The 13808-nt window shown below is 38.0% G+C and overlaps 1 protein-coding gene across 2 annotated transcripts in view; it reads left to right on the top strand.

The window, feature by feature from the left end:
• PCDH15 (protocadherin related 15) overlaps positions 1-13808 on the top strand; it is a 2278876-nt gene that overhangs the window by 1184271 nt on the left and 1080797 nt on the right. For both annotated transcript variants that reach the window (XM_063961739.1, XM_063961738.1), the window contains exon 11: positions 1518-1630. In XM_063961739.1, the coding sequence (XP_063817809.1) occupies positions 1518-1630 (113 nt within the window). The remainder of the gene's footprint in view (positions 1-1517; positions 1631-13808) is intronic.

The following is a 13808-nucleotide window of genomic DNA, read 5'->3' as shown; positions in this document are numbered from 1 at the left end:
ACTAATTATGGGAAGGACTATGGTCATGCATACACAATAAATGTGCTAGGTTCAAACACGGAATAAAGTGATAGCAGTAGCTTTTAGGCATTTGCTGGAACAAAGTTTTTTCTAAGCTTTGTCCCAGCTGTGCAACAAAAATGTCCCAGTGCAACAAAAATAAATGCAAGACTAGATATTGAGAGAACACAAATCAAAAAGAAGTATGCACTGAAGGCAACATCCCAATTTGAGAATCTTATGGCAAAATCATTGCAGTTAAATTGGAAACATTGATGGTGGGGGATGTTCGAAGGACTTTTTTCTCCAAATACTGGGAATAAAGTTCTTCCACTGGAACATAACACTATTAATACTATTGCATTTGGGATATAATCAAAAGGGTCACAATAACAATAACAACACACACCACATGTTCAACAGGCAATATGGTATCATTTGCAGAATGTCGGCAAGTCAGATATCACCACTGTTAAAATGTCATCATTAGAGTTAGGCTGCGAAGGGAGGTCAGGGTTAGGCTGCAGGGGGAAGGTTAGCGTTAGGTACTAGATGAAGGGTTAAGTGTTGGGATTACGGTTAGGGATAGCAGTCAAATGCAAGAGGATTGGAGTACTGACCTAGTAGTGACAGTCACATGACTGCCAGGATCTAGAAGACACAGCTGGAACCTCTACAGCCAACAGAAGGTAAGTCACTGTTAGGCCGCTAAGAAAGTATTGACATTTTAACATGTTAACTTTTTATCACTCTCCACATGATGAATGTTGACATTTCACACCCAACCCATAAAATTCATTACCTTTCCTTCACTCCATTTTGAATAATCTTCCTATTCATAAAACTAACACTAACAGTGCTAAATTGTACATTAAAGCACAAACTCCAATCAGCTATTCGAAAAAAACAGCAAAGCTAACTTGTTGAAACTTTGTTATTTACATTTTGGTGCCTTTTTTTTTTTTTTACTTAATAACCTCTTTGCTTTGATTGTTTCATTTTTACAGTTTTTAATGAGTGTATTTTTATTTTCGTTTTTATTTTTAGATTTTTTTTTTACTGTAGTGCAGTATAATAAATGGTGCCATTCACTGACATAATTGGCAAGATAAGCAACATAATGCATGGTATTTTGCTTATTCTTTCATCTTTTTGAATTTTGAGTGGTTCTTCTAATACCAAGGAATAGCCTTTGTCATTCACTCATGCAAGTTATAAATTGCAGAAAACATTGTCTATAATACAATAAATTGTTTGATAGGTTATTAAAAGTAGAGACGGTATTGAACTGTCAGTATCACATAACATAAAGTCAGTCCCTGATCACATTAAGTTTTGCTGCTTTTAAGCCATCTTGTATTTTTTACTCCAGTGTGCTACAAAAATATAATGCTTTTATTACGTCTTTGGAAATTGAACAAAAGCAGCATACCATATACATAAGGTGCTGTGCAATAAACAATCGCTGTTTTTGTTCTCTGTCAATTAGGTGTTCAAAACATTGTCTTTTCTTCTAGGCACTCCTGAGAATTATGCTGAATATTTCCATATGAATCGTACAACGGCCGTGCTTTCGCTTCTAAAACCAATAAGTAGAGATTTGTACCAGAAATTTGATTTGGTTATTAAGGTAATATTTACCATTTCCTGTTGGATAATCATTATTCATTGATGCTCCTAGGAGAAAACCAAGTTCTGTTCTATTAATTTACTTATTTATTTATTTATTTAAGCATATTCATTCGCATAAATTCATTATCATTTTTACTGTCCACAATGATGCACTATTAAAGTGTCTTTTCACAAGCGACTGCCTAGAAATCGTTTTCATAGCTGTCAGCTGGCACTCAGATAATGTGATGCTTCCAGCTATTCAGCTAAATCGTTTGAGTTATACAGTAGCTGAAACAAGAAATCATATCCACTTTTCAAAGCCCCCTGAGATTTTGGCATTCAAGAATAGTAATACCTACCTTGGACCAATGATTCACCTCAATGTACACCAAGATTTTAGCGGAGGCAGAGTCATAGCAGAGCTATAATTCACACTGGACTGGCTTGCACATGGGACATCATGATGTCATGAAGAGGGTTTTAGGCCACCATCAGGCCCAGGAAGCTGAGCTCCTGGCATGGCTAAGAAACACACAGGGTGCCTTTCCGGTGGATCTGTAGGGTGCTGTTCCTGTAAGTGAGATACACATGCTAAGCCACCCCCTTGGCTTTGCACTCTGGGCAGCTGTACCACTTCCACCCCCCTAGTTACAGCTTTTGCTGAGATAGTAAGATGGCAGATTCTTGTAGAAGAGCCTGAAGAGAGGCTGAGGGAAATATGTTAACAGAGTGAGTTGCAACATGTTCTTTGCAAAGTTTCAAGCATAATCAACAGTGGTCTTAGTTTTTGTTAGCTGTAATGGCCTTTTCCACTCTACAAAATAACTTATTTTGCCCAAGGTCAGCTCTGTTGAAATTTTATCTCATTTTACACTTTGACAGGGACTTGTTTTGTACTTCAATGTTGAGCTTTGGTGACAGCACATGTTTCCAGATGCAGTCCACACAATATAATAAAAATCTACATACAATTACTGCTTATAATTGACACTGAACACCTATGTCATCTTTTTTTCAAAACAAAAATTAAGTTAAACCTTTCCTGTTTTTTTTTTATTTTTTTTATTTTCATTAACTTTTTTTAAATAAGTTTTTCTTACCCCAACTGTTGATTTCCTCTGTTAAAGGTTTGGTTAATCTTATCTGTGCAGTAGATTATTTTTACTATTTAGTGCTTACATTTCCTTGAATGCTAAATCTTAACATTTCTATCACATGCACATTTTTTTTATAGCATATAAAATGGTGGCTAAATAGGTTCATAAATCATTGCTTAAAATCATTATTGTGCTGAGGGTGTTTACCTATCCTGACTGTTTTAAATTGCTGTTGGTCTGCTAAACTATTGAATCACAAGATTGATGTACATAGAAAGTGTAGTGCTGTAATACTGTGATTTCTGAACGTTAAACCAGTCAGATATTTAATGCAAATGCAAGATTTGTGATCTGAAAGAATTACATAATAATGTTTTGTGAATTTAGAGTCAAATCAATTATATATGCTCAAAAATAATCTATCTGCTTTAATAATATTGTGCTTTATTAGATTAAGTGGTTGTGTTTTCTGTCCAGCCAATGGTATAATAAGCTAAGGTACTGTATAAAATGAAACTATTGTACCACCAACTGCTGAATAATTACTTTGTAGCACAATTATCATTTAGGAAATCAATTTAGCTGGCATTCTCTGTATTGCTAAAAGTACTTGAAGAATAGTTATGCGTTTCAATTTTGACCAAATTTAACTTAATTGAGTCTTTGGGATGAATGAGACTGATGTTTACCAATCAGTGGTTGAAATCTGTTCCCTTTAGCAGGAAACTAAGAAAAAGTGTGTACTGAAATGTTTAGGATTGAACAGGAGGCAACACATACTTGTTGAGAGATACTGGTATATTAAGCAAATATTGCAATTTATTGGAACAACCTTCAGTACCTATGCTAGCTGTAATTTTGAATAAAGTTTGTTTTAACTAAATGTAGTCTTAAAATGTCTTTACAGTAATTTGGTAGTATTAAACATAGTATTAAAATAATTATACCATACAAAATACATATTTGCCTAAGTGAAATGCTTCTGGATAAACTGATGTTTGTTATATTTAAATGTAAAATATGTTTATGCTGAACCTGTGTGCGCAAATTTGGGCTCTCAGTTCAACTTGGTTCAAATTTAAAAAAAGTATTTTTATTTCCTTATTGAAATTGCAATAACATAACACATATTACCCGGGATACATGTACATGTACAGTATATACTTCACTGCTTGTTTTGTAGGTTTATCTCCAAATAATCTTACCATGGGTTACTGGAGACAATAGCAGTAGATACGACCTTTAAGGGGGGTACTGATGGGAGAGATGTGTGCTGAGCGATCATAACACAGACCGCTCAGCACACATCTTTCCCCCCGCTAAGCACTGCGTGATGTGCTGAGCAAGGGGATGGACGTACGGGGGGCGCTCACTTCACACAGCGGTGAAGTGAGTGACCCGCTAGATTGAGCCTGCATGCAGGCTCAATCTAGCACTGGCGATAGCCCCGCGCATTGCAATCGCTGGGGGGCATACACACGACAGATCCCTGCTTGAAATCTAAGCAATCTTCTCAGATATCTTAGATTTTAAACACAGATCTCTCCATGTGTACCCCCTTTAGAAAAAAATTTCACACTAAAGGTAAATGGAAGATACTGTACACAGTGGAAACTACAGAATATCTAATAATTGAATTAACACTAGAACATTAAGTTAATTACCAATATTTTTTTTTATTACATGGTCTCAAATGAGTTCCATGGTGCTGTACACAGGAAATGGATTATGCACTATATTTTCAAGACAAGTTTATATTATTACAATAATAGTAATTACAACCAGCTATTTGCATAATTACATTTGGACCATGCTTGCGAGATCTTATATTATAGAAACATATAATTTGACAGCAGAAAATAAACACTTGGCTTATCTCATCTGCTACTTTTTTACCTCAAACCTTTCTTTGTAAGGATATTCACATGCCTATCCCATGCATGTTTACATGACTCTACTGTCTCAGCCTCTACCACCTCTGATGAGAGGCTATTCCACTTGACCGCTACCCTTCCTAAGAATTAATGTTTCCTCAAATTTCCCCTGGTCCTCCCTCCCTCCAGTGTGTCCTTGTGTTCTAATACTTCTCATCTTTTGAAGAATGTTTCCCTCCTGGGCTTTGTTAAAACCCTTGATATATTTGAAAGTTTCTATCATGTCCCCCTTTTCCCTTCTTTGCTCCAAACTATACATATTGAGATTTTTTAGTCTTTCTGGGTATGTTTTGTGATGTACAGATGGGTCCATGTTTATCTTGACCATTAATAGGATTAACTGAGACTGGGCAGTCGGAGTTAATCCCCTGCTGTAATGACTTAATCCCCTGATGTATTGTTCTCTGTATTGTATTGCAGCTGAGAACAATAGATGAAGGGTTTATGTTAGTAAACATGTTGTGCCTAGGCGCAGCAAACTAGCCGAGATAAGCATGGACCCATCTGTACGCCATCCACCATTTTAGTTGTCCTTCTTTGTACTGTCTCTAATGTATTAATATCCTTCTGAAGATATGACCTCCAGAACTGAACACAGTATTCTAGATGAGGCTGTAGCAATGATCTGTACTGTGGCATTATTACTTCTTTCTTTCTGCTGCTGATTCCTTTGCAACCAAGCATCTGACTGGCATTCCTCATTGCTTTGTTACATTGCTTACTTGCCTTTAAGTCACCTGGAATAGTGACTCCTAGATAGCTTTCCTCTTCAGAATTTACAGTATAGTGCCATTAATACTATATTTAGCCTTTGGATTTTTAAGACCCAAGTGCATGTTATTGCATTTTGTGGCATTAAACTGTAATTGCCATGTTCTTGACCATACGTATAGTCTACCTAGATCCTCAATCATTTGTTTTACCTCTCCTGGTGTGTCTACCCTGTTGCATACCTTTGTGTCATCTGCAAAAGACATACTTTCCCTTTAATGCCATTTGACATGTCACCAATAAAGATATTAAAAAGCACTGGTCTAAATACAGATCCCTGGGGTACTCCACTGGTAACATTTCCCTCCTGTGATTGCACTTCATTTACTACAACTCTCTGTTTTCTATCCTGCAACCAAAATCTTATTCATTCAACCATCTTAGGGGGTAATTCAGAACTGAATTCTGCTGTACATTTTTGCACAGTGTGCAATCAGATCTGAACTGAGCATGCATATGCATCACACTGTGCAGGTGTGACGGACCGCAGCAACAGGGATCGAGGGTCAGTGACAGGATGGTGTAAAAAATCCTATCTCACAGCCGTTCGCAAGGTGATTGACAGGAAGAGGCCATTTGTGGGTGGCAACTGACCATTTCCATGGAGTGTCCAGACAAACACAATTGTGTCAAAGCATTTTAAGGGAGGGTGTCTGATGTCAGCTCCGGGGACCAGCAAGAAGCAATCGCAGTGGCTGGGTAAGTCCTGGGCGGAGCAGAGACTGCACAAAATCAGTTTGTGCAGCTTTGCTACACATCCGAATGCACACTTGCACAGCAAATTCACCCTCACCCTGTAGGCAGCAATTATGTGATTGCAGGGCAGCAAAAAACGCAGCCCAGCGATCAGGTCTGAATTACTCCCTAAGTCTCCAATTCCATACTTTCGAGTTTATTTTGCAGTCTGCAATGTGGGACAGTGTCAAAAGCCTTACTAAAAGCTAGATAAGCTATATCACCAGCCCCTCCTTTTTCCATTACTTTGGAGAGGTTTGCAGTATGTAAAATGAAACATGTTGTAGTCTTGGTGAATACAGTGGTAGGAGATTTAAAAGGAGGATTTAAAACTTCTATAAAGAAGTTAGGTTTTGGGGCACATTTGAAGCTGGGAGGATGATGAGAGTAGGAGGGCAATCCAGAGATAGAGATAGGGAGTAGCATGGTGTATACCCTGTAAACAACATGGGAGGAGGTGTTGAAGTGGGATTCATGGGCAGAATATAGCTTGAGGGTTTGTGTATGGCAATGATTCTTGAGATGTAGTGGAGCAGTTTTGAGGGCTTTGCATGTGAGTGAAATGAATTTGAACAAGATTCTGAATGAGACAGGGAGCCAAAGAAGGTCAACAGAGATGGAAATGTGGCAGGCATTTAAGGATGGACTGAAGGGAGGAAGGGGGAAGATCGATATTCTGATCAGTATTAGATTAAAGTAGTTTGTTTGGGAGATAAGGGTGTGAATGAGGGTGTTTGTGGCTTTCATGGTGCGAAATGGTCTGATTCTTATGGGTGTGGCTATCGAATGACAAGTACTTGTAGAAAATAAACTATACTGTCTGCGCTAAAAGAGAGTAGGGGACCACTGATCTTGGACTATACCAAAATAGTTTAGCAAATTTCACCCATCTCCCACAGATAGTCTACTGTCACATAGCAATCGAAGAAGTTGTGCTCTTCCTATGTGTCTTAAAAAGGCTTAGTTTAAAAGTAGAGCAATGTGCTAACACAAACTTTTTAGATAAATTGAACAAAATGCCACCGAATCTTTCCGTATGTCACATGTACTTGTGTTTGAGTGTCACAAAAAAGGCCTTGCACATCAAAAACAAAAATCTAGAACAAATTGAGAAACTTATTCGAATTGACCATTGACTCAGCATCCGAATCATAGCGGAAATGGTAAACATTGACAAAGAAACTGTTGTTCATGTTTTGCATCCAGATCTCAACATGACAAAAGTTTGTTCTAAGATGACCCCAAGGTTTCTCACTGCTTAGCCGAAAGAAAATTGAAAGTGAATTTGTACAGACATTTTGGAACAAATTCAAGCAGATTCCAATTTTTTAGGTACTGTTATTACCTGTGATGAAACAGGGATCTTCCAGTACAATACTGAGACAAAACACCAGTTTATGCACTGAAAAACACCATCATCACAAAGAATAAAGAAAGCATATCAAAGCATCAATAGTGTTGTTTTGGAAAATGGGTATCAGTAGGCACAACAGCAACTCAACTTTACCACAAAATTATTTTAGAAACTTAGTGGGAAAGAATTATAATAAAGAGGCCAAAGTTGTTGAAAAATGGTTTCATCATCCATCAGGACAACACACTGGCTGACACAGCTCTTTCTTTGGGCAAGAAACAGATTGCACTGCTAGAACACCCTCCATACTTGCCAGACCCAGCACTGCGTGACTTAATCTTCCCTAAAGTTAAATCTTTTCTCAAGTGAACCCATTTTTCATCAGTTACTGAGGTAAAGAAGAAAAATGATGGAGCTGTTGAGACAGCTGACAGAAAATGAGCTACAGAATGGCTCTGACCAATGGAAAATTTGAAAACAGAGGTGTACTGTATGGATGCAGAATGGGAATACAAAGAAGAGAAATGGAGTTAAAATGTACTGTACTTATTATATATAATTGTAAATTATAGCATCAATCTCATTATTTAATAGCCACGTATATGGAAATGGCAGATTTGGGAGAGGAACTAATTGTGAGAGCAGGGCAAAAGATCAGAATCTGGGATCACTCAGCAGACTTGAGGAACAGATGAGATCGAGGTATTGTCAGTGGGGAGAGAAAGAGGGCTTTTGTAAGGGAGAAGACAATCTTTTCAGTTTGAATGGTTCAGTTTTATAGTGTAGTAGGTCATCTAAGAGGAGTTGGCTAAGATGCAAATTTGAGTGATTTCTGTACAGGTGATATTGGAGTCCAAAAGAACTGATAAGCTCACTGAGGTAAGTATGGATGCCATAGTATATGCCAAAAGAACATTGAAAGCAAGTGTGGAGGCAAAGGAGGAGTGGTTTGGTGATGGGATATGTCATGGATGCCAATACGGTGAAGGATTTGTAGAGTGAGAGGGTGGTCAACTGTTTCAATTACAGCTGTGACATCAATGAGAATAAGTATCATGAAGTGGACCTTATAATTGTTGATTTTTTTTAATGCAGTGTTGGTTGAATGGCGATTTCTTAGAATCAATGAGGAGGTGAGAGGAAAGGAAGGAGGTGAGTTGATTGTATACAATGAGTTTAAAATTGTAGGAGATAGTGGAGAAGAGGCAGTAGATAGTAAGAAAGAAAGGGTAATGAGATGGTTTATTTTTACAAATTTGGTAGATCAGGACTTGTTTGAAGGAGAAGAGGAAGGTACCAGAAGAGACTGAAATGCTCAAGTGAGCAGGGAAGGGCGAACATAAGGGGAAAAGGGCATGTACTTGCCTGAGAAAAGAATACAAAAAAAATCAGTCTAGGAGGTGTAGATGGGAGTAGATAGTAGAGTGTGCAGAAAGCAAATTCTATGGCAGATGGAATCCATTTTTGAGGTGAAGTGAGTGGTAATTTCAGAGAAAGGGAGATCGACAGGAAGGAGTTGATATTAACAAAGAGGCAGCCTTTGTTGGTGGATTGATTAGCAATGAGAGACTTAATGTATGATATTTCTACACATAGATCTACTGTACTAACCACAAAAAGTAGGAAAGCCTAGAGAAAATGCTGTATTTTACATCACTTGAATACTTTTGCACAATTGTGATGTTTCATGCACCATGGTTGTACATGATAGACATGCAGACCTTCTTGTACATATACAGAGCCACTGAAGGACAGTAGATTTTGTGCTTTGTAAGTTTCTTTTAACAAGTAAATAGGGAACATTTTTGGCTCTATTTTGCTCTTTTTCTATAAAATGTGCTTACACATATTTAGTTAGTTAATGCAATGTGGTATACTGTATGACCTAATTCTAGTCAGTAAAAATTGTATTAGATCCCAAATTTATGCTTTATATGTTTTATCTTCACATACAGCATACAGTACAGATGTGTCCTCATAAGAAGCAACAGAATGAGAGTTAGATATACAGATGGGTCCAGATTTATCTTGACCTTTAATAGGATTAACTGAGACTGGCCAGTCGGACTTAATCCCCTGCTGTAATGACTTAATCCCCTGCTGTATTATTCTCTGTATTGTATTGCAGCTGAGAACAATAGATGAATGGTTTATGCTAATAAATCATGTTGTGCCTAGGCGCAGAAAACTAGTCAAGATAACCGTGGACCCATCTGTAGTGGAAGAGCAATAGAACAGAGTATTTGTGGGTCTCCTGTCATGTGAATGCAGGAAAACTGTAGTTGCAAACAAACTTTTTTCAACTTTTTTAAAATACTAATACAATTTCTGTGTGATGAATGTGGAAAGAAAAAAATCTGTTGAACTGCCACAGAGAATATTCTTTCAAATGTATTATGTTTCCTACTATTAAATACTACTTAAGTGTCACATCTGTCTAGGCCAGCCCCAGTAGTTGTCTAAAGTGCAGTAGCATGGCTTTTTTTGTGATGATTATAGAAAATAGTTGCATTTTACCGGTTAGTAATCAATGTTATATGGTGTGATAATGGGAATTACAGGACTTCTGTGAAGTGAAGAGTAAAACAGTATAGCCTACAATAATGTCCTTTTAGACAATGCATGACTTGTCATCAGGAGTGAACCTGCACAATGGGGGTCATTCCGAGTTGATCGCTCGCTAGCAACTTTTTGCAGCACTGCGATCAGATAGTCGCCGCCTATGGGGGAGTGTATTTTAGCTTTGCAAGTGTGCAAACGCTTTTGCAGCCGATGGCACAAAAAAGTTTTTTTGCAGTTTCTGAGTAGCTCTGGACTTACTCAGCCACTGCGATCACTTCAGTCTTTTTGGTCCTGGAATTGACGTCGGACATCCGCCCTGCAAATGCTTGGACACGCTTGCGTTTTTGCAAACACTCCCAGAAAATGGTCAGTTGACACCCACAATTGCCCCCTTTCTGTCAATCACCTTGTGATCGGCTGTGCGAATGTATTCTTCATTAAATCCATCGCCCAGCACCAATCTTCTTTGTACCCGTATGACACGCCTGTGCAATGCGGTGCATACGCATGCACAGTTTTGCTGAGAATTAACCTGATCACAGTGCTGCAAAAAATTGCTAACGAGCGATCAACTCAGAATGACCCCCAATATGTAATGTGAAAGATAAAGGAATCACCTTCTGTGCTGGGTTAAACGTGCAGAACTGAGGGGTTACCACCAACCAATACATATTTTAGATGCAAAAAGAAAAAATGAGAAAGCGCTCCCAAAGCAAAATATCATCTCTATAACTTTAGGCCCTTAGCTTGGATCGCTATTGAGACTGCAATTGCAACTGTCTCAAAACTGCTACTGCTAAATATCACATGTGAAGAACCGCCCTGAAATGGTAAAAGATACCCACCGATGCAATCGCAGCTCAGCGTATGCATTCCCAGAATTGCGATACATACGCAGAAACCGAGTACCATCGACAGTTGCAGTTGACCCATGCCTATTCAGAACAATGTGGATGCAGTCACACTGGAGCCATGTTTTTATCGCAAGCGATCTCGGCTAATGTCAGATATGTGCCCCAAAAATGGCCATGATACGCTTGCATTTTCCCAACCACTTTCCACAAACACCATGTTGTCTCCCACTAACAGTCACTTCCTGTTAAGCAATTTTTGACCGCATCTCACAGACCCTGCGAACACATGGCAATCGCAATGCGGCCTTCGCACATCTGCATGTGCAGTCTTCTGATAATTGGCTGATTTGCATTCATGCAGTTTTAGCGATCCACGCTGAATGAGGGCCTTAATCCACAGATAACTTCAGATAGATATAGTATAAGTCTTCCTGTATGTTTGGATCTCAGAATAGGATGGGTCATTTAGGTCATTAATGTCAGCTACTCATAATTGGCTCAACCACTAGTATATGACCACATTAATGAACCTCCAAAAGATCAAAAACGTGTTTCTCATAGCGTAAAACAGCATATCATTTATTGAACATCAGGAAAAATATATAAAAATATACCACCAATAAAAATAATTGTGTACCAACTAGGGCCTTCAATAATGCACTTTAAACAGCATGAGTGGGTAAATCCTGGGTAAAACACCTCCATTTTTAAGATGGTTAGCCTCCCTAGGTTCCAAATAGCAGCAGTCCCTGTGCTCTACCAATGCATTTCAACATAAACAGTCTTTGTTAAGGTACACAAATAAATGGTAGGAATCCATATTTATACTCTTCCTCCTTGGTTACTAGAAGATGATATTCTACTTTGAGAGCACTTTTTCTGTTTTTTTATTTGTTTCCCCATGTGCAACCACATGCCATTTAAAAGGTAAGCTATTTATAAGGTAGTCTATCGGTCCAATTTCAACATTTAAAAAAAAAATCACCAGGCTTTTAACTTACAAGTAGGAACTGCAATCATGATTAATTCATTTTTGACAGTGTGCTTGAACTACTGTAATTGTATATAGTAAGTACAGGTAAAAAACTCAAGGAAGGAGCCATTAGGAGTGACCAGTTCAGTTGCTCAATGTAGATATTGTGAGTACTCATTCAAGTGTTTGGTACTGCAAGTGCCTATACTCATCTTGTGCCTCACATTATCTCTCTAGAACACTGCCTGTCGTAATGTGTAAAAAGGAACTTTGCCTGCCGTAATGTGTAAAAAGGGAATTCTGCCTTCCTTAATGTGTTTAAAGGGGATTCTGCCTTCCGTAATGTGTAAAAAGAGAACTCTGCCTCTTGTAATGCGTAAAAGGGGACTCTGCCTGCCGTAATGTGTAAAAGTGGACTCTGCCTGCCATAATGTGTAAAAGGGGCTCTACCTTCCATAATGTGTAAAAGGGGACTTTGCCTGCCATAATATGTAAAAAGGGGACTCTGCCTGGCGTAATGTGTAAAAGGGCTCTACCTGGTGTAGTGGCGTTACTGTATGGTGCAATTTGAATAATGGAGACTACTGTGCAGTGTAATATGAATTGGTATTATTTTGTGGAAACACCCCTTCCCCATGAAGCAACACACCTATGACGCGCACTGGCCATATTTTAAATGAGGGGGTGGCCATTGCTGTTTCTTGCACTCAGCGCTAAAATGTCTACTTACGGCACTGTCTGTGATATCAGACAGCTACTATTGCCCCCCTTTCACCCATATTTACAGGACACTCGTGGATTGGCTGAGCAAGAAACCATCTTCTGATGGGAGGATCAGGGCGTTCCAGGCAGTGTCTGCATTATTGGCATGAATGCATCTAGGTACATGCCGAAATACAAAACAAGATTTAATTTATGGGATAAGAATATTTAATTGAAGTACTGGGGAAGGCACATTTATTGGATGGTTTCCTCCCTGTAAAAGCACTAGATTTTCACAGGAATTCAGGCGGTCATGGCAATCCGTATACTATTATGCTTTTGTAACTTCAATGTGTATTTATATGAGAGAGAACTTATCTCATTCGTAATAAAACCATTCAAACACAAAGGTGTTACCATTTCTTTATACTGTATTAATTATCTGTTTATTCTCAAGACCTTATCACATTATTGCAAAGTCATGTTCCTGTTTTCCCATAAGATTTTCATCATTATATAACTAGTAGATAAGAGTTCTGAAGTACATAGCACTTGATCATGGTTTTTCATTTAGGAGTGATTTGCAACAGCTTCATTACTCAGCCGTTCCTCTTGTCATAGCGCATAATAGCCTAACCTGACAAACAAACTCATCTCTCAATCCTGTCAATAATTTTGCAAGGTAAAACAAATGAGAAAAGGTTAATAATGATGGATGTGTTAGGAGTTCTAAGTAGAGTTATAAAGCAAATAACATGTCAGAACAGTTACACTTTTATCATAAAAATCAATGCAATTAGGTGCAATACATAAGCTAAATGAAAAAAAAAAGGCTGTTTAATAATATAGTACTATGACATACTGACAAAAGCCAAATATTTAGCCTGTAAGTGTGACCCCAAAAATTGTCTGGTGAGCTAAATGAGAATTGTAATACATAAACAACAAAGTTAAATACAAAATAAAAAAGCCATAAAATGACTGCAATTACTGATCACTGCATTGATTAAATTGAACATTATACAAAAATGATGACAATTATTATACACTGCTCTATTATAGTAATGCTAATGGAAAATTGCAAAACAGCAATGCTTAACAATTCAAATATATACTCAATAGCTTGTAAATAAATGTTAAAGTGATACTCAAGAAGTGTACTTGTTACTTCATGGCCAATTTTGGATGACCACCTGATGCCTGCGGTAACAT

This window comes from Pseudophryne corroboree, chromosome 3, assembly GCF_028390025.1.
Source record: "Pseudophryne corroboree isolate aPseCor3 chromosome 3, aPseCor3.hap2, whole genome shotgun sequence".
In the NCBI taxonomy this organism is placed as follows: domain Eukaryota; kingdom Metazoa; phylum Chordata; class Amphibia; order Anura; family Myobatrachidae; genus Pseudophryne; species Pseudophryne corroboree.
This window is presented reverse-complemented; position numbering and strand designations above follow the sequence as displayed.